At 41.3% G+C, this 21,967-nt stretch overlaps 1 protein-coding gene across 1 annotated transcript in view; it reads left to right on the forward strand.

Annotated features, from left to right (window-relative positions):
* Positions 1–7,940: 7,940 nt before the first annotated feature.
* The window catches only part of CPE (carboxypeptidase E), a 116,805-nt gene continuing 102,778 nt past the window's right edge, over positions 7,941–21,967 (forward strand). The window contains exon 1 of the mRNA XM_032633306.1: positions 7,941–8,420. Coding sequence (XP_032489197.1) covers positions 8,117–8,420 — 304 coding nt within the window. The 5' untranslated portion in view covers positions 7,941–8,116. The remainder of the gene's footprint in view (positions 8,421–21,967) is intronic.

Consider the following 21,967-nt stretch of genomic DNA (forward strand, 5'->3'; position numbering starts at 1 on the left):
GGTTAATTTATAATATTTAAAAATTTGTAAGATGGTCAACATAAACATTATAGCTAAAGAGTGTATTTGTGACGTGGTAGACATAAACTGACAACATAGACAATAATAATGAAGACAGAAATAGGAACTACATTATATAAAATGAGAACATTAGCAAACGACTTGTTACATGCAAGCAACTTAGTAAATATGGTTGATGAGTGCAGAGGGAACTGAACAGGCTGTGTCACACCTAGGAAGGGATCCTGCAGGAGAATGTAAGAGCCCAGGAGTTTGCAGAGTGAGCAAAGCATTAAAAACACAGGCATAAGTCTGAGTGCCAAAGGTAGAAGGTAGATGGTGGCAGTAGTAGTTCATCCACTCATGGCAAGCATACTGAGCCCCAGTGGCCGTGGCTCTCACTGTGCTGAGCTGTGGAGGCAAACACACAAGCAGGCCAGTCTCTGTCTCTCAGTGGGAGGGAATGGATATAGGACTCAATCTTAGGAGCTACAAACAGGGCAACAGAGAGGTGATACTTGACACCATGAGCACGGATAAGTTCACCCAGACAGATCACGTGAAGAGAGAGCAGAACAATAGGCTGAGTGTGGGCTTGAGGAAGCCCAGGCAAGGCCAGAGGACGTTAAGTCTGGGTGGGTAGAACCCACAGAGTAGAAGTCAAGTGGGAGGGGAATGAACTATGAGAAACTTGAGGTGTTTGGATGATAACTAATGGGGAATGGAAACTCAAATGAGAATTTCAGTTTTTTTTCCAGAGGAGAGAAGACGGTTGACCAAAGGGAAGTGCAAGGAGAGCAAAGAGGTGCAGTTTCAGGAGAGAGGAAGCCTGCCTAGTGGGGACGTGGGGCAGGAGTTGGGTGGGGGATTAAGGCTGGCCTGGGGAGGGGGAAGGACGGCACAGCGTAAGGATGGGGTAGGTGTAACTAAGTTGTGGCTTGGGGGATGACGGTGCAGGAATTTGAGAGAGAAAGTGTGGTAGTGAAAGAAGCAGGAGGGGGCACAGGAAGGAAGTGAGCTTTCCTAAGGCTCTCTAAGGAATTCTCCGAGGAAGAGGACCACGGCTTTGGCTTTGATCCCTGAGTGATGGACAGGACAGGATAGTGGATGGCATAATCAAGGTGAATGATGGAGAAGGTGGTTTTGGCAGCAAGATTAGAAACTGAGATTAACTGGTGATGAGAGGAATAATCTTCAGGGGAGGATGTTGCTATAGTCCAGGCAAGAAATAACCAGAGCCTGGACTAAGGCATTAACTGGGAAGATAAAGCAGGAGGAATAATTTTAGAAGATAAGAATATAAGAACAGCAATATATCTCAACTGTCCAATACAGCTGTCACCAGCCACTTGTGGCCAGTGAGCTCTGGAAATATGGCTAGTCTGAATTGTGCTGATGTGCTGTGATGTGAATTACACAACAGGTTTTCAAGTTAGTATGAAAAAAGTATTTCATTAATATATTTCTATTGTTTACAAGTTGAAATGATAATAGTTGGAATATATTGGGTTAAAATTTTACTATTAAAATTAATTTCCCCTCTTCCTTTTTACTTTATTTTTTTTAACAACATGGCTACTAGAAAGTTCCAAATTACATATATGGCTCAAAATATATTTTTGTTGGGCAGTGCTGCTGGGAGGTCAGTAATACTGGGGTGGCCACTGGGATACAGAGGAATTGGTACACGGCAGAGCTGTAGTGATAAACCATATTTAATTTGAGTTGGTAATTAGGTTTCAGGCTGTGATACCTATACATGGAGTTTTGTCCTGCTGATTCATTCAGGGAGTTCAGAGTGCCTTTGGCTGTTACCTGCCTGCTATGGTACATCCACCCTCTCGGCTGATAGAACTGGAATATGCAGTGGGTGGTTAATGGAAAAAAAATCAACTAAAGAAGAGAATCATAAAAAAAGAAGCACAGGGCTTCCCTGGTGGCGTAGTGGTTGAGAGTCCGTCTGCCAATGCAGGGGACATGGGTTCGTGGCCCAGTCCGGGAAGATCCCACATGCCGCGGAGCGGCTAGGCCCATGAGCCATGGCCACTGAGCCTGCGCGTCCAGAGCCTGTGCTCCGCAATGGGAGAGGCCACAACAGTGAGGGGCCCGCATACCGCAAAAAAAAAAAAAAAAAAAAAAAAAGAAGCACAAAGCACACTTAATTAGTTTATTTAAACTTAAAACGTGTGTCCACTCATCCATCAGTTGGTTGTTGGCTGTTGGAATGAGGTCTTCTCCCCACAATGTATTTTCTACCGTTACAGCTTCTTTAAAGTGACAGGTTTTGAACAAATCTAAGAGCAGAATCTTTAAAGATTTTTATCTTTTCCTCAGGACTTCACTGTTTTTTCATTCACACCTAATTCCATTTTTAAAATTCAAGTGTTTCCTGGACTTTCCTGGTGGTGCAGTGATTAAGAATCTGCCTGCTGATGCAGGGGATACGGGTTTGAGCCCTGGTCCAGGAAGATCCCACGAGCCGCAGAGCAACTAAGCCTGTGCGCCACAACTACTGAGCCTGCGTGGCACAACTACTGAAGCCCACATGCCTAGAGCCCATGCTCCACAACGAGAAGCTACCGCAAGGAGAAGCCCACGCACCGCAACGAAGCGTAGGCCCCGCTCGATGCAACTAGAGAAAGCCCGAGCACAGCAACGAAGGCCCAATGCAGCAAAAAATAAATTTATTAAAAAAGTTTAAAAATTCAGGTGTTTCCAAAGCACCCAACATTTTTCTACTCTTGTATTTATCAGTTTACCCAGTTTTTTAACTTAATTACACAATGACAAGTAAAAGTGGCATGAACATTTTGGTGACACCTGCCTGACACTTGGTTTGCACACAACCCAGTGATGAAGGAAATGGGAAACGGGAGAAACGAGAAACCGGTGAGCCGAGCTGCGGCCCCGGTCAGGTTGGGGACACAGACTCCTGACAGTGGGTGGCTTCATGGTGTGGACGGGAGAAGGTCAAGCAGAGTTTGGTCAGAGGATTTCTTCAGGGCTTCCCAGGAACGCCCGGCACTGGTGCTGGGAGTTCACGGGGGAGGGAGGATTCTGAAGCAGGATGTCTGGATGGGGCTGCAGTGCCAGTGAGATGTACCACGACTGGGGTCTGTCCTAGCAGGGAGTGAAGGGGCTCAGAAGGCTTTGTTTAGCCGGCACTCCTCTTGTGCGCGCCCGCCTTGCAGGCGTGGGAGGACGGGTATGACGTCAAGCTCAGCCCTGTGGACCAGGGCACACTGAGTCTCCACTGGCCCAGAGCCCCTTCGAGGCGCTGTCTGGGCTGGGAGCCAACAAGCTGTACAGGAATGCGGGGATGACCACCTGCCGCCCTCGTGACCTGCGCCCGCCTGCGGGGCGTCCATGCGGCCTCTGTGTCAGAAACAGAACAGTGTGGTCGTTGAGTTCTTTTACAGAAAATGAAGTGCGTTTGTATGTGGATAAATTCTTATTTATTCAGCACGTAAGCTGGGGAAAAAAACCAAAAAAAGGCCTTAGTTCGTTTTCCATCTTCTTTCCCCGGCCTTCCTTGGCTTGGCAGCTTTTTCCTCCATCTTCCAAGCCAGGAGCATAGCATCTTCTCTCTTTAACTCTGCTTCCCTCTGCTTCCATTATCACGAGTTCATGGGATGCTCATCGTGCCCCTCATTTTGGGGTGAAGTCACTGAGCAGCTTCCAGAAACAAGCAGACCTGGGATTAGCACGCTGTCTGTCAAACCTCAACACCCGTCTCCTGAACCAGTGTCCCTCCAATCCTGCTGTGCATCAGAGTCACCCTGAGGGGATGGGGGTGGGGGGAACTTATTCAAGCGCAGACTTCCAAGCCCCACACCCAGCTGAAAATTGGATTTAACCAGTCTGGCATGTGGCCATGCTCACCAGGTGATTCTGATGCAGCAGGTTCATGAACCCCGAAGTTCAATGCAACATGGCCTCTCCGGGGGGCCATAGAGGAGGGCCAGCCAGAAAGGGATACTGCTGAGTGAGGAATGGGGCCTGGAGAGGGAAGAAGAGAGATTTGCTGGAGCTGGTCATACCAGCTTGTGTGGAAGGAAAATCAAATGCAGGCGGGACTGCTCAGAGAGCTCTGAAACGAAGCCTCAAGGCCACTGAGGAAGTGATTCCGGATGAAATCTGACCTTTTGACCACTTATTCTCTTAACGCGGGCATGCAGAACATCTGCCCAATGTTCCAGAAACTCGAGATGCTTATTGGACCCTTACCCCAAATATCTGCTTGCACCAGGGTCAATCATGATTCTTGCCAGACAACTTTAACAACCTTGTCGCTTTTGCCTTTATAAGCCCCTGACTCTTTCTCTTCCTTGGAACACTCGGTTTTATCTGAATCTGTGTCTCTAGTATTGCAATTCCTAAGACCCCCCCAATAAACTCTTTTCTTATTTGCAGCCTTGTGTGTTTCTTGGTTGACACTTACAAGAGCCAATTGTTAAAATTAAAGGAATCTTATGAGTCACTTGTTAAACACAGCCATTATTTATAAAAAATAAATTATATAAACTTGCAATTAAATAAATTATATGAAGAAAAAGGGAATAAACACTCAAAACCCACCACTTGTTCATTATGCTGCTATATTTTATTATCCTCTGTGCTCTCGAGGTTTTTTGTGTCTATTGTATCTGTACAGGAGAGATGCTGTATGTATTAGTTATCCTCAGCATATGGAGCTTGAAACAACACACATTTATTCTCTAACAGTTTCTGTAGGTTGGGAACCTTTTGCTGCCTAGCTGATGGTTCTGGCTCAGGGTCTGTAAGGAGGCTAGAGTCAAGCTGTCAGTCAAGCAGCCCTCCCAGACTTGACTGGGGCTGAAGGATCTGCTCCGTGGCTGTTGACAGCCCTTAGTAACTCACAGCCGCTGGGCTGCAGACATAGGTCCCTCTCAGGCTTCCACAGAGGCCTTCCCAGTCCTTGCTGTGTGCATCTCCACAACATGGCAGACAACTTGCCCAGGACAAGTGATATGAGAAAGAGGGGGAGAGAGAGTTTTGTCATAACCTAATTTTAGTAGATATATCCCATCAGTTCTGCCATATTTTGTTCATTAGAAGTGAGTCACGAAGTCCTGCCTAAACTCAAGTAGAAGGGAATTAAGCTCCCCCTCTTGAAAGGAAGGAGTGTAAAGAATTTGTATAAAAGTGTGCTGTGTGCCTCTCCTCATCGCTGTGCTCAGTGATATCACATCGGCAATTTGGAATCAGCCACGGTGGGAATATTAATACCACAGAAATCAGCAAACACTCTAAATCAGATTTTACCACGCATGGAGAGCTGAGTGTCAAACATTTATCAGCACACCACTAAAAGGATATAAAGCTATGTGTTTACAGAACCTTTGTGGACTAGATGAGTTGTAGACATGGCTTTGGAAGGAGGGAATACAGGGTTTGGGATATAGGAAGAGACAGTTTCTGGGTTTGAAAATAGTGGAGGTGATGCAGGAAGTGAAGGTTTGGGGAGCTTAAATATGCTCATACAGATGTTCAGAAATAACACAAAAAACAGATCTTTCTTCCTTGCATGCGTGTGCATGCATGTGCATGATTTAAAGTGTGGGTGCACACTAGATTTAACTATGGGTACACAGGGTCAAACACATTAGACAGTTAGCATGCAAGATTTTCTATGTAGCAATTGGGATGGGTATATAACCTTTTACATAATTGCTTATGAAACCACAAAAGTAATTATGCTCCGGTGAAGCTGTCCTACACCTAAAATTGCCCAGAAATTTAAAGACAAAGTTTTAATTCCTTTGAACTGATTCCTTGGTGTATGTGGTGTGTCCCAGAGCTTTGGTGAGCAGGAACTTTTCTCAAAAAGAAAACTTCCAGGATCACAGCATTTGAGATTTTGAAAAGACTTCAGAAAACCCATAGAACAAACACTTTGTTGAAGTATGTTTGTCAATCAAACATCAAAATCAGAAATACCTGGTGTTCTTGTTAAAACCTGGAACCTTGTTAACACCTGAAACCCATCGCAGACTTTCTGCATTGGTGGGGGCTTGGGAATCTGCATACTTTACAAATTCTCTAGATGATCTGGCTGCACATGAATGAATCCAAATCTTTCATTTTATAGATAAAGAAAACAAACTTCTAAGATTCACAAAAATCTCCCGCATGTGAGGCCACAGAGCTGGTGGGATTCCACCCATTTTCAAAAAAAGTTTAAAAAGAAATCCATAAAACTGAGATTTGGGAGAAAATAGAAAACACCCTTTGTTCGAAGAGAAGCTTAAGGGCAACAAGACTTCACTGAATCATATGTTGTTCATGTGTGTCATTACCAGTATATGGCCCACCTTGCCTCAAATTAGTGTGGTTACCTTAAATTGCTAACATGAAAATCCTAACCTTCTACTTCTGAAGTTATTGGCTTTGGCTACACTGTTTTCTTTTTCTAGATTTCCAAGATTGCTCTTTTGGGCATGATTTTAGAAATCTAAGTATAGCTCTGGTTTCAAACTTCTGGACCATGTAATCAAACTCAGACTGGTCATAGAGAAAAATATATGGTTCTTAGCTCTGCTTACATTGACAAGGATCATGGTGGGGTCCAAATTCAACTGAGTGGCATGTCTTTATAGTGGCAGCTTTTCCCAAAAAAAAAAAATCCAAAAAAGAAGATCCATGCTGCTGTGGAAACGTAGACAGTCAGAGGGTTTTGAAACCAACCTCTCCAGCAGCACTTTTTTTTGATCCAATAAAATCATTTAAATATCTGGATTCTTTTCCAGGAGAAAGTTTTTATTCGGTGCACTGCACTGTTAGACAGGTGGAGAAAGAGTAAGAAAAAAAATGGCTAACGTGAAAAATCACACACATGATGTCCAGTTTTACTGTTTGGTTGAAATACCCAATGGATTATTTATTTATTTAGATTTGTGCTATTTTTTAATCCAAATGGCAACCTCTTCAGAATAACATCTGCTCCAGAGTTGTTCCAGGACTACAAATCCTGTGTAAAGGCTGGGTATTTAAAGCTGTAAATGATTTTATACTTTTGCAACAATTATGGGAATGGAGATCTTATCTTTCACCATCAGAGTTTTCTTTCTATAACAGGATTTGATCTTTTATTTTTTTCTTGGATGAAGACTCTCCAGCCCCATTCAAGCCTTTTAGATGACTGCACTCCTGGCCAACATCTTAGTTTCAACCAGGTAGGAGACCCTGAGCCTGAACCACCCAGATAAGCTGTTCTGGAAAGATTTAACCTTAATATCAAACTAAATCCCTTGTCCAGCACTCCCCAGCGGCACTCTGTTTTCCCACAGGAGTTAGAGAAGGGGGTTGGCATAGGCACTGGCAGATGACATTATCTCACTTGTGCGTCCCCCCCCCCAAGAATCCAGGAATGTGCATAAATACAATTAAAGACAGTATCTACAAATTGATAGAAGGCATTTTTAGTCTCTTAAACCTCTGAGTCACAGTGCATTGTGTTCTGTTTTCCAGCCAGACCTTGCAATCAATGAACATCCAACCCGTGGGTTTGTGTTTGGACTATCAGTACAGTTATTAAACACACATCACAGGGAGAAGGCAAGCGGCTGCCAATACTTCTTTTGTCCTTTTTTTCTACAATATTCTCTAGTTTTTGGAGCATCAAGATAGAAACCTGGTCGGCTTGGGATTGATGGCACATTAAAAGACTGCACTAACAATCCCAGAGTGTTTTTTCCATAGGCAGTATCACGGGTCTCTCAATGACAGCAACATATCCAGACCCAACCTTAGCTGTCATCCCACCTGGGTCGTTCCGGCGCCATTTGGCTCTGACGTAGCTCCGAGCCCGCAAATCGCGCAGCTGCCCCCGGTTATCCGCAAATCCGGCCCGCGGCGCCGCCCCGCCCCGCCCCGCCCGCGCGCTCGCGCGCCCCGCCCGGCTCCGCGCCACCTCCCCTTCGTCCCGCGCTCGGCGGCGGTGCGTCCTGCGCTCCGCTCAGGCTCCGCGCTCGCTACTCGGGTCTTCCCTCCGCTGCCTGCTCCAGGCCGCCGGGAGGCGAGGCAAGGGGACCCGCGGGCTGTGCGCCCCGAGGCGCCGGGCACACAGGAGGCCGCACGGGAGACGCGTGGCGCGATGGCCGGGCGAGGGGGCCGCGCGCTGCTGGTGCTGTGCGGGGCGCTGGCGGCCTGTGCGTGGCTGCTGGGCGCCGAGGCCCGGGGGCCCGGAGGGCCCCCTGCGGGCGCGAGGCGGCGCCGGCGGCCTCAGGAGGACGGCATCCCCTTCGAGTACCACCGCTACCCCGAGCTGCGCGAGGCGTTGGTGTCCGTGTGGCTGCAGTGCGCCGCGGTCAGCAGGATCTACACGGTGGGGCGCAGCTTCGAGGGCCGCGAGCTGCTGGTGCTCGAGCTGTCCGACAGCCCCGGCGTCCACGAGCCGGGTAAGGGCGCCGCGCTGGGTGGGCTGGCGGTGGGGGAGGAGGGAGAGGGGCACCCGGGGTGGAAGATGGGACGTGGAGGGAGGGATGGCGATGGGGATTGCCGTCACCTAGTCTCGGCCAGCCGCCCTCCCCAGCCTCTAGGCTCCCCTTGGGTGAGCACAGGCCCGAGGGGCTGCGGAGGATGGAGGTAGGAGCGCAGCGAGTAAATATGCGCGCCTGCAAACCCGCTGTCACCCCCACTTCGCTGTACCGAAGACCGCAGGGAATAACTTCGAGGCCTCTGCAAGGAGGTCGTCCTTCCTTGCAGACAGGAGTAGAACGATAAGGTGCAGAAGGCAGGAGCTTGGAGGAAATGAGAAAAGTCAATTATCATTTGTTTCCTAATTTCCAGTTTATTGGTGCTGATGACTCTACGTACCCGCCTCTACCTGTATGTGCGCATTAGGTACACGCGCTGCTGGGATACTCAGGGAATGTTAAGGATCTTGGCAACACTGGGTGGTAGAGGGTGAGAAAGTGGCCTCTGGAAGGCATTCCGATCTTGAAACTGCACACAGTTTTTCTAAGGAAAAAGGAATATTCCATTTTCTCTGCTATAGCCCTTGGAGATGAGTAGTTTGTGACCAGGATCTTATTCCAACAGATGTTTCCATATAGCCATCTTATGCATCTTCCTCCTGAGTGTGTCAGGGCACGTTTTAACTTATGTTAAATGTTATGCATTTGGTATTAATAAAGAGGTATTTTAAAAAATGTTCTTGGTGCTTCTTTTTCATTGCTTTTTGGAAATGATATAACTCTTAAGGCCTGGTCTTATGTCTTATGATCATAAAGGTACTGTTGAAGTTATCTGGGCTAATGACATGAGCATGGGATGCTTGTTTTTTTGTTTTTAATGACAAAGAAAGCAAGAAAACAGGTAAAAATTCTCAGTGTAGCGCCAGGATAGTTTTACAATGATATTTATAAACTGAGAAGGGATGAAAATAGGTGATCGATGGAGACACTTGGATCTTGAAATGGAAATAGTATGGGTTGATAAATAATAAATCTTCAAATGGGAAATATCTCTTATCTTCAAATAATGTATACAAAAATGTGTAATTTTGCAGTCAAAACCCTAAAATCAGATCCTAGAAAACATTTTCAGTAATGCTCTCTAGCAGGATTCAGCATGTAGAATTGGAAATTTGGAAAATTACTTTCGTGTTTGTATCTAAAGATAAAGAAAAATTTTAAATGTGACAACTCATTTTCAGTTATTTCAGATAATCAAAGTCAAGACATCCTAGGCTTAGATAAAGAGAATCTAAATATTTGTGATTCTCCTGCCTACTTTATTAGAACCTTTTGTTATTCTGTTGTAGGTTGCTCCTCACATTTTGTTGTTTTTTAAAGAGATTATATGAAAGCGAACGTTAACTTTTTGTTGTCTTGCTTCAAGTTTAGAAACAAAATTGTAAAGTGATATTACTGTTAGAATGCGATATGCTTTTGAAAATGAAAACCATAATTTTTTTGCTTAAATATCCGGAATGTATAGTCTGTCAAGATCTGCAGATCCCTCTCAGACTACAGGCTCCATGAGGTAGGGCTGTATCTCCAGCACCCAGGCCGGGTCTGGCACATAGCAGACACTCAGGTCACATTAGGGAAAAAATGAATCAGTCATTTGCTGAATAACACAATGCCTTCAATGTTTTATTCCTTTTAAACACAAAATACACCAATTAAATTCATTTTAAGAAGGTGGACAAAGAAGCGTTTACATGTTAAATGAGGGGAACTAAGTTCATGGTATTACTTAATAAATAGAATACAAAATGTCTACCCATTGTATTTTTAAAGGTTGAAGTAAACTATTATGAGCAAACACTAAAAAACTACAGGGTGATTTCCCCCTCCACCACCTTTTTAGAGGAGCTGAGCAGGTTGGTAAACTTCAGGGAACTAGTGTTAAAAAAAATTCAACTGGGTAAATTTTAAAGATCTTATTGACTTTATTCAGTGATTCATGAATTAAACGTCATTCAGTCTAGCAGATAGAAAGGTGTTCTAAGATCTGTGCAAAATGAAAGACTTTTATAGGCAGAAGGGAGCAGGAACAAGGAGGTTACACTAGGCAAAAGATGGGTTGGTTATCACAAGATTACTTTCTTTTAGGGAATGGCAGGGGTCCTTGATTACCTCACTTGTGCTGATCACAGGGTTCCTGATTGACTGGTTTAAGATTCCATTTCTGGGAGAGCCAAAACTGTAATTAAGTTTCAGTTTGGTGATGTGGGACTTAGCATAAGTGACTCCATTTGGGGCCTATTGTCTTGTTTTTAACATTAGTGAATGCAGAGATCTGATCAGTATATGAGTTTGATAGCACTTGTGGGGATTAACTTTTTAGGAAGTTTTGAATGAAGGAAAGTATTCACCATTCTTAAATGGCCTTCATATTCATTTTTAGATTAAAATATTTTAAGAAATGAGAAGGGAATTTCCATACTTATTTTGAGATAGAAATGGATGCAATCAGTGTGTTTTGAACCACCCACACACTGTAGATGAGGCAAGTCGTATGGGCTGTGCAGTGATACACAGGATGGTCCTTGCCCTGTGGGGGATTGAGAATTGGGAGGTTGGAGGACAGTGTCAAGGTGGTCAGTGCTGCAAGAAGGGAGTGGGGGGCCCAGAGAAAGGAGGCTGCGAACCTTAGGTCAGGGCATTTGGTTATTGAAGAATAGATGACAAGAAGGCAGGAATGTACAGATTAGTGAAATTTACCAATTCCAGTGTAGCTCATATAGATGTATGTTTTAACAGAGCCCCTGCTTTTGAAAGAGGGCAACTGTCTTCACTGTTTTCACATTATAAGTGTTTTGGGGAAGGTTAAAATAATGTTTCTGATGATGCTATTCAGAAATAATATTTAGCTTAACAAGTTCATTTACTTGACTAAAACTTTGATCAAGTTGCCCGTGTTCATTTTATCCTCCAACAAGAGAGAAGTGTCAGGTTTGTTAGTCCTCTTAGTCTAAATTCTTTTTCTGAACTTTAAAAAAATAGAGCTAACGTCTAAGTATTTATAATAATAGAAAAACTCTCCCCAAACAAAACAACATATACATCAAGTCTTTCCCTGTGGTAGAAGTTGATGTGGTTAGATTTGCAGATTATGGACAGAGGGAGTTCCTGGATCCCACCAGCTCCCTTCCTGAGCAGAAAAAAGTGATCATTGGACTTGTTTGGTACCAGGCCATGGGCTGAATTTGAACTGATCTCCTGAAAGTGATCAATTCTCTCAGATATCCCACATTTGAATTCATCAAAAGGGAAAGAAAATTCTATTTGGAATTGGTCAGGGAGGAATATCCATACCTATTCTGTCTGCTTGATTCCTGACCAGCTGGACGTTGGGTCTCAGTTTTCATTTTGATCACTTTGGAGGCCTGCACAAATCTACTGGAGGAGGGTGGTGGGTCTCAGCCATTCTCAGAAGAACTGCGCGTGGTCTTGGCCCCAGTCTCATCTCCTCACACATCATGAATCTGGACACCAGACATGGGGCTGGGATGGAGCCTTGGCTAAGATTGAGTCTCTGCTCTTGGGTATGTTCCCATGAGGTGTGATACCTGCCAAGCCTGATCATGTTTCCCGTTTTTCTTTCTGTTTGCTTATATTTTATACATTTAAAATGTTTCTACACATAGGGACTCATGTTCTCAAACCCAAATATATGTGCTCCTAGGCATGCATAGCAATTATTGCAGTACTCATAAAAGAAGCCTTTCTTAATTTATGTCTAAGCAATAGAATCTGTATTCCCAGACCACTCCTCCTAGGGTTAAACGTGAGTTAAGATTAGTTTGTTTAAAACACTAATTCTTTCACGTGTAGTTTAAGATTGCTCTTGGGGAGAAAATCTGATTTATAGCTAAAATGTTATCTTAGAAACATTCTTTAGGGCATAGATTTTCCTCTCTCAAAGGCTGGAATGATTATTTTGGACTTGTTCCTCCCCAAATATGTTCACATTTAAAGTGTATGAATGCCAGTGTGCATTTGCCAAATATCGTGAGCAACACTAAATGCTGGCAAAATTTCTATACAACTCAAAAAAAAAAAAAGTGGGGTTTTGGTTATTTCGTATGGCCTCTTTTAATACCAGATTAGTGTGAATTAGTGGGCAATGATTACAACTGAGTAGCACCTTAAAACTGGTGAATATTGACATTAGATTCTGGAGAAGGATCTAGATATACCACATGTGGTCAAGAGTTATTTTTAGACCCAAGTGAGTCAATGTAGCTCTTGCCAGAAATAATGTACTTGATTGACTTGTGATTGGCTAAAGGAAGAGAGGAAATTGAGCTGGCCCCTAACATTATATCCTGTACTCAGACAAAATAAGTGTCTTTCTATGGAAACTGATTTGAGAGGTGGCAAAGGAATCATCTGCCCGCATCTCCCTCACTGTGTAGCACAGAGGATATTCCAATACCCACCCACCTTTACCGTTCTTTGGGAAAGATATTTTTGACAAATACAAAAACAGCTCCAGTAAGAAGCGGTGATACATAAACCAGCTTTTCCCAAAGTGTATTCGATGGACATTAGTTCAGTTTGGTTTGAGAAGGATTAAGTAAACAAAGATAAACAGGTTTATATATTGCAAGACTTATCAGAGCCTTTAATATGCTAATATATGTTTCAAACCTCCAACTTAGATGTTTGCTGTACAGTATTTTCCAATCTTTTTCAGCATGGAACTCCCTTTTATCCCCCAAGGAGCTTATTTTGTACCTGGTATTGCACTAGTTAGAGAAGCACAGCACTAGCTCATTATTATTCATTATCATATTTTGAAGGATTGATTTGGTAATTCTGTAGCAGAGACACTCAAATAGGGAGTTCTTTGGGGTGGGGAGCATATATGTTTTCCATTTTTTTGCCCATAAACAGCTGACTTATTGATTTATGTAGAGTAAGCTCTGAAGTTATGCTTATTGAATTGAGAACATGATTTTTGAGGCAACGAGGCATAGGACAGATGCTTTCGATTGGAAAGATTAAAGTGACAAATGCATTACCATTGTTTTATTGTTACGTAGGTTCATGCTTTTAACTTCTGTGTACCTCCTTTTCTTGTCTATAAAATAGGAATACTTTAAAAACTCAAACCTCACAGGGCTGCTGTGAGGCCAAAGTAGTATAGAAAAGAATTTAATGAAGTTGCTTTCATCTAGTTATTAAGAACATGGGGTAATTTGTTAAAATGTTTCTTCCCAACTGGAAGTTGGTCTGGAGTGTGCTCCATTGGCTTTCATCATTGGGAGGGGGCCTCCTTGGTGTGTCATCACAGGAGACCTTGGATGCTTACCTGTTCCAGTGGAAGCCCATCTGCACAAGCCCGGCAGGCGGCCCTGATGGACTTCTACCCTCTCATCGTCAGTGTTTCCTCGTTCACAAACGTTTGTCTTCTATCGATTTTTAAAATGTAGGACATTCCTGCTTTGCTTCAGCTTGACATCTTATTTTGCTTCATTCAATGGAAACAGTGTAAGTGTTCATCGTTATTTGATGAACTATATCTTCAGGTAGCTAAACAAATCTAGGGCAATTCCAGCATTTACTTTGGCAAACTAACTTATTTTTCTGAAGAATTTATAATAAAACTGCTCAGGTCCTGACTACTTTATTCTTTTACTGACTCAATGTAAGTGAAAGATCTTCGAAACCTCCTTTCTCACCCCTCCCTAATTTCCTTACCCCTACTGGGGTCTTTTTGTGTTTCCACAGTTCTTTGAAGAGAGGTGAGGTAGCATCAAGGTTTACAGTATATGCTTCAATGTCAGGGGACCTGAGTTTAGATCAGGGCTTCCTATTTTAAACTCAATGTTCTTGGGCAAGTCACTTAACTTCTCTCAAAGCCCCAGATTCGTCACCTACAAAATGACAATAATGTGATGATTAAATGAAGTAGTAAATGTAAAGCTCTTAAGTAAGTATGTCAACAATTATTATTATCTCTATTATGGCATTTTCTGTTGTTGGTATACGTGTTCCCCCAGTAAGCTGTGAGATCCTTGTGGTCAGGAGTTGTATTTTGCGCATTTCTTTATCCCAAATGTCTAGTTCTATGCTTAGGACATAGCAGCCACTCAGTGAATGTTTGTGGAATAATTGAAATTTCTCAAACAGGCAAGAATGGGCATCACAAAACAAAGCTGTGTTGAAGTTCGGTGTTGAGTTAATACATGTTAGTATGCCAGAAGCATGATATCAAGAAAGGATCGAAGTTCCTTATGTGAACACTTATATTTTGTTGTGATGCATTCGGTTTTGCATAATGGAGAAATCCATCTACTGCACGTCTTTTCGAGTGTGTTTATTGTAAGTGAAGTAGTATGAGGCTCGTTTCCTCTTGGCTTCTTTCCTCTTGAGACATTTTATTGATAGAAAGTTAAGCTGCTTTTTAAGCGTTAAATAAAAGTTCTGAAGATAATTAGTAAAAATTCACTTAGTAAAATTTTTGGCTTTTAAGATATCTATTCTGATTCGTTAGTATGGCTGTTTTACACATAGAAGCCATACACATCTCCAGGTTTTAACTTTCCTTCCCTCATGAAAATGGCATTCAAATCATGCACTTGAAAATGCTGAAGAGGAGGAGATTTATCTGAAAGTTAGCTGATGGGTCAAATGAGCTCAAATTTGAGACATGTTTAAATTTGCTCTTTCCTTCCCATCTCATTAATTACAGGAATTGCTGCCAGTCCATTGCTCTGCAAATGTTTCTTTTGAAATTCAGGATGTGGTGTTTTGTAGGCCTTCCAGCAGCCAGCTCTTTCTAATACAATGTGGCCTCAGAGAAGAGACTGTGTTGCCAGTACCTCTTACTATGTTCCAATGCTTTACCTACAACTTTAACTGTCCCTACGTAGTAACTTTTAAGGTGGCTCATGTAGAGAATTACAAAGTTGATTCTTAAACAAAAATAAATAAGTTAATTATGATAATAAACCCTGAAACAACTTTCTACTACCGGTAAATATTTTGTTTTTTTAATAGAAATCTGTTTACTATGAAATCACTCTGAGCATCATAGTTCAATAATAATAATGCCATTCACTTTAAAGGTGTTTGAGTTCAAACAGAAGCTGTTTATTTTAAAAGTGGATACAGATTACTTATTTTTTAAATGGGACCTTTAACTTAAATCCAGGTTCTAAAAAAATCCCTTGCTGTGGTGATTCATGTCAAGGTAATAGGGAAAAGCAACAATTATCTCATGTATTTGCACATGCAGGCAGCTACTCAGATGTTCAGATCCCAAAGTGATGCCACCAGAATGGGCCTACACAATTTCCCTTCCTGCATAGCCTAAAGTATTCAAAACCAGAAAATCTTCCTTCACCGCCATTCTGTAATTTTTTCCCAAGAAATATCTTGTTTCTAGAGCTCAGTTCAGCAACTTGTACAAATCATAAGCTTTGACCATGAGTTCAGGGTAGGAAAACTTGAATATACAGGTTGGACCACCACATCCCTGACCAATGTCCTGAATACTGTTATTTTTATTTTCCTAGCCAAGGGGTAATTTTTAAAACAACCTTTTCTCATAACCTTTATAAAAATTGCTGTGTATCATTCTAAGCTAAAATTGACTTTCCAAGAGGAAAAGAAGCTGTAGGGTTTTGTCAGTATAGCTAGTACTGTCAATTTAATTTAGGGAATAGTTAACAAATGCCCACTCTGTATATGCTATTTTACTCTATCTGCCGGTCACCCTTTTAAGCAGTTCCTTTGCATATTGAAATGTGTATTTGGGTACTGGTCTTGGATTCACTCTTTCGCATGTTGAGCTTAACTGACGTGTTTTATAACCAGTGGACATATCCCTTGATTCTACAGAATATATGCTGCATATAGATGTAAGGGTCAAATAGTTCCCTATACTATTCTTGATATAGCAGATATAAAGACAGTATCTGTAGGTGAAACTACTGGGAATGTTAGACATTTGCAAAATAAAATGTCTTTTGCCCTTTTTGTGTTTTAGGTGTGGTGTCGGACATCTGATTTTAAAGTACAACAGATCTATTGAATAGTTCCATTTGTCTCAAGTCGTGACATTGTTCAGCATAATTTTTTAAAATTTTATTGGAGAAAATCAGTGTTATTCATTGGACTCAGTAAATGTCAGGCCAGATTCTGCACATAATCAGCGTCATGGGAATTAAGTTAATGTACTTTTGGAAACAGCACTAACTCTACGTAATCAGCAGAACCTATACAGCAAAATATTTAGAGAGAAATTGCTTGCTAAATGTATTTTCTGGAGTCACATTCAGTTTTTGGAAGATGTTAAAGCAATATAAAATATAGGTGGATATTTCTCATGTGAATATTTTATAGATGTATAGTGACTAATGCTATATTGACACATGGACTGAAATACTGTATAGACAGGTAGGTTTTGTCTAAGTCTTGACAGCAGGATAATCATGAGTGGAGCTGTCATTTTACAGTATTTTAAATTTCACTTGCATCTATAAAATCCCCTTCAATTTAATTGTTTTTACTTCTTTCTATAGCTTTTATCAGGAATTGAAGAATTTTCTCTTTTATCTAAGTGGCTTATATGGAAAAAATCATTTCTCAAAAGTTTTTTTCTTTCAGGACGTTTTCTTGGACTCTTGTTGCCTTCTTTAAGTATGGTCAGATATTCCACCAGGATTTTAAATATTTGGCCAAATTTGCCTTTACTTTCACGAGGATTCTGACTGGGTACCCACTGAGGCGGGTTTGGAGACCCTAACAGATGAATGTGGCCCTGCCTGTTCTTCTCCCCCGTACCCCTCTGCTTCCCCCTTTTCTGTGGGTATTAGAATAAGAAAGGGTCATTGTCTGGGTATCAGCTGGGAGGCTTTCATCTGATAAATGTGGGTCATGAACCCACTGGGACATGTGTTGGCTCATTTGTCAGCCATTTACTCGATGGTTCCCCATAAACAACCTCGTTTAGTCCTAAATGAACAGCTTTTTCATGCCTATCACAGGTGAGGGATTAGATAATATTTACCTTTATGGGGACTTAAAGATGCAGGAAGAGTCTGCCTATTGTTGAAAAGTATTTAAAAGAAAAATTAGAAATGTGGATTTTCTTGTTTTTTAAAGATCTTGTCACAATGATCTTAATTCCCTCTGAAAAGTTACATAAATTGCTGATATTTATGGTGTTATTATGCTGTTATTTATGTTTTGGAGAATCTTGTGAGTCTTGAAATATGCACATTTTGGTTAAGTCTGTGTAGTCATCCCTCATCTACAGGGGATTGGTTCATATGTGTGAGTTATACACAATCTTACTGTATCTCTCAAACCCACGTTAGTGCCTAATTTGCTCTTCACTGGTACCTGTGGACTGGCCTGGAGAAACTTCGTTGACAGAGTATATTAATTTCACTTCAGTGTCTACATGGGGGGCTGTATGTTGAGTACAATGCTAGGCCCTGCACGAGTGGTAAAAGCCATGAACTATGTGATAAGTGTTTTAAATATTTTTGAGACTTCTTTTCCATTATTTCTAGATTTTTGGGTGTGTTTTTCATAGTTGATTCAAATTCCTGGATAGATGGGAGTTGGGGGCACCTGGTATTGTTCTAATAAACCATTTCCCCTTCTCTTTGGACTCTACTTCAGTTTGCACAAACTGTATTTTTAAAAGTGACATGTAACTTTTAGGAACATCAAGCATTTTTCCTGAATAGTTTTAAAACTTGTATTGTTGCTGTTGTTATTTTAACATTGAAGCTGAATCGCTGGCAGCGGTAATTCTATGACCTGTGAGCGCAGGGAGAGGGAATGAATGAGAATGTGTTTCTGAAATGAATGTACAGAGGGTGAGACTGGCTGGTATTTTCCCCAAACTTATAGAATAAAGGTAAAGTGTTTATAGCCTCTGTAAAGACAGTAGCATAAGCAAAACATTCATACCCCTACCAGCATTTCCAAGAGGCCAAGAAGGCTCTCCTTTATAGCCCATACCACATTTTCCATGATGTCCTCAGTTCCCAGACCAAGGTAGTAACACTTTATTATTTTTAGACCCTACTAACAACTTGCAGGTATAAATCACCCTAATTGGACAAATCACCAAGAAAACTAAAGTCATTCATTCACTAGACATTTGGAAACACCAGATAGAAATGCTTTTAAATCAGTTCACATTTAGAAATCAAACTCTTGAGTACTGCAGGTCAGAACGAAGTACATCTTTCATTACTGTGTGTGTTATTATATTTGTAGTTCAAATGTACTTCACAAGAGTTGCCAAGTACCTGCTATATTAGTGACATTTTGCAAATTGAAGAGATACTTACAAAAGGAGCAACAAACGACAGTATTTTACAGAGTACTTAAGATGAAGATATTAATTCAATTTCCACAGGAAGTTGAGAGAGATCATCAAAGGAGGGCTTTCAGAAGGAGGCAGGGACTTGAGTAGGTCTTAAAGGATGAACCACATCTGGAAAGTAGAAGAGAGGACTTCATTCTATGCCAGTGTAAGATCATTCACGCTTCTTGTGTCTTTTTCTCCACTATCCCCCATAGCGGTGACATACCAATATTCAGTAAGTATTGTGACAGATAATTACATTCCATTAACATGTGAAATTTCCACCTTGTTAGAATATAGTTTTTAGGGTGTTGTCCTTTAGGGTTGATTTCCCTCATCATGAGGGTAAAACTATTTGGGATGGAGATTATGATAGATATATATGTGTATATATATATATATATATAATGATATGGCTATATATATCATATAATGATATGAAGCATATAATGTATATTGTAATAGGCAATAATTGATTACAATTCCTTTTCCCCTCTAGGTAGCTGTTATTGAACACTCTCTTGAAGGCATGGAGTAAAAAGATGTCAAGTAATTTTGATTTTATTAGGTCAATTTCCAGCAGTTATATACTGCTCAATTCATGTTCTGTTTTGATTATGCATTTCAAAAACTGTATTTAACAAAAATAAGAACCACAGCAAGAAAGTGCTATAGTCTGAGTTATTGAAGGAAGATGCAGCCCATAGCTGCATCCATGCCCTGCAGCCACTCCAGAGCATTCATCTAGCTGCTCTTGTCTAACACTTACATATGACCATGTAGTTTGTTGGATGCTTTTGGGAGAAAAATTCACTATGCAGAAATGTTTATTATTTAAAATTTCCAAGTATACATTTTTGATTAGGGTAAATTTATTTTGAATCACTCTTTGTGTTAAGCCCAGTTTTCATTAATGTTACATAGAACTGTGAACATTGAATTATAGTTTTTTTTTCCTAGCTGGAAGGAACACTTTTATAGATGAATAAATTGTTTCAGAGAGATTTTAAACAACCTGCTCGAGCTTGTGTAGCCTCGGAGGAGGCTAGAACCCATTTCCTGATACAGGAAGTTGGGCATTCTTTTCAGAATATTCCTCACAGCAATGTATACAGATGGGGGATAAACATAACTTCTGTGGCCCTTGAGGGTCATGAATTATTTACGTGGACTGAAGTCTGTGAGGGAGTGTACAGGAATGTAACTTATCAGTGTGTTTTCAATATCTTAGAGCAGTTTCCTGACCTATGTGCTGTAATGGGTATGGGTGTTTCCAGGTGGAGGGACCGGGCCTGGGTGGCGGGAGAGTATGTTGAGTGGCAAAAAAATCCAGAAAGGATTGAAGTAAATCACTTTAGTATACTGTAAGTATATACAGAAAATATTATTTTTCTTGGCAGTAGAATCCTCTCTCAAGGAAGAAACAAGCTTTTGTTGAAAGGCTGTTCTGATGAACTCTTTTGAGGTCTGGGCCTTCAGGGCTCAGGAATGGGCTAAACTTAGTTTAAATACATAAAAATATTTTTTTTTTTTTTTAAACATCTTTATTGGGGTATAATTGCTTTACAATGGTGTGTTAGTTTCTGATTTACAACAAAGTGAATCAGCTATACATATACATATGTTCCCATATGTCTTCCCTCTTGCGTCTCCCTCCCTCCCACTCTCCCCATCCCACCCTTCCAGGCTGTCACAAAGCACCGAGCTAATATCCCTGTGCCTTGCGGCTGCTTCCCCCCAGCTATCTACCTTACTACGTTTGTTAGTGTGTATATGTCCATGACTCTCTCTCGCCCTGTCAAAACTCACCCTTCCCCCTCCCCATATCCTCAAGTCCGTTCTCCAGTAGGTCTGCGTCTTTATTCCTATCTTACCCCTAGGTTCTTCATGACATTTTTTTCCCTTAAATTCCATATATATGTGTTAGCATACGGTATTTGTCTTTTTCTTTCTGACTTACTTCACTCTGTATGACAGATTCTAGGTCTATCCATCTCATTACAAATAGCTCAATTTCATTTCTTTTTAAGGCTGAGTAATATTCCATTGTGTATATGTGCCACATCTTCTTTATCCATTCATCCGATGATGGGCGCTTAGGTTGTTTCCATGTCCTGGCTATTGTAAATAGAGCTGCAATGAACATTTTGGTACATGACTCTCTTTGAATTTTGGTTTTCTCAGGGTATATGCCAAGTAGTGGGATTGCTGGGTCATATGGTAATTCTATTTGTAGTTTTTTAAGGAACCTCCATACTGTTCTCCACAGTGGCTGAACCAATTCACATTCCCACCAGCAGTGCAAGAGTGTCCCCTTTTCTCCACACCCTCTCCAGCATTTATTGTTTCTTGATTTTTTGATGATGGCCATTCTGACTGGTGTGAGATGATATCTCATTGTAGTTTTGATTTGCATTTCTCTAATGATTAATGATGTTGAGCATTCTTTCATGTGTTTGTTGGCATTCTGTATATCTTCTTTGGAGAAATGTCTATTTAGGTCTTCTGCCCATTTTTGGATGGGGTTGTTTGTATTTTTGTTATTGAGCTGCATGAGCTGCTTGTAAATTTTGGAGATTAATCCTTTGTCAGTTGCTTCATTTGCAAATGTTTTCTCCCATTCTGAGGGTTGTCTTTTGGTCTTGGTTATGGTTTCCTTTGCTGTGAAAAAGCTTTGAAGTTTCATTAGGTCCCATTTGTTTATTTTTGTTTTTATTTCCATTACTCTAGGAGGTGGGTCAGAAAGGATCTTGCTGTGATTTATGTCATAGAGTGTTCTTCCTATGTTTTCTTCTAAGAGTTTGATAGTTTCTGGCCTTACATTTAGGTCTTTAATCCATTTTGAGCTTATTTTTGTGTATGGTGTTAGGGAGTGATCTAATCTCATACTTTTACATGTACCTGTCCAGTTTTCCCAGCACCATTTATTGAAGAGGCTGTCCTTTCTCCACTGTACATTCCTGCCTCCTTTATCAAAGATAAGGTGTCCATATGTGCGTGGGTTTATCTCTGGGCTTTCTATCCTGTTCCACTGATCTATCTTTCTGTTTTTGTGCCAGTACCATACTGTCTTGATTACTGTTGCTTTGTAATATAGTCTGAAGTCAGGGAGCCTTATTCCTCCAGCTCCTTTTTTCGTTCTCAAGATTGCTTT

This window comes from Phocoena sinus, chromosome 5 (genome assembly GCF_008692025.1).
Source record: "Phocoena sinus isolate mPhoSin1 chromosome 5, mPhoSin1.pri, whole genome shotgun sequence".
In the NCBI taxonomy this organism is placed as follows: domain Eukaryota; kingdom Metazoa; phylum Chordata; class Mammalia; order Artiodactyla; family Phocoenidae; genus Phocoena; species Phocoena sinus.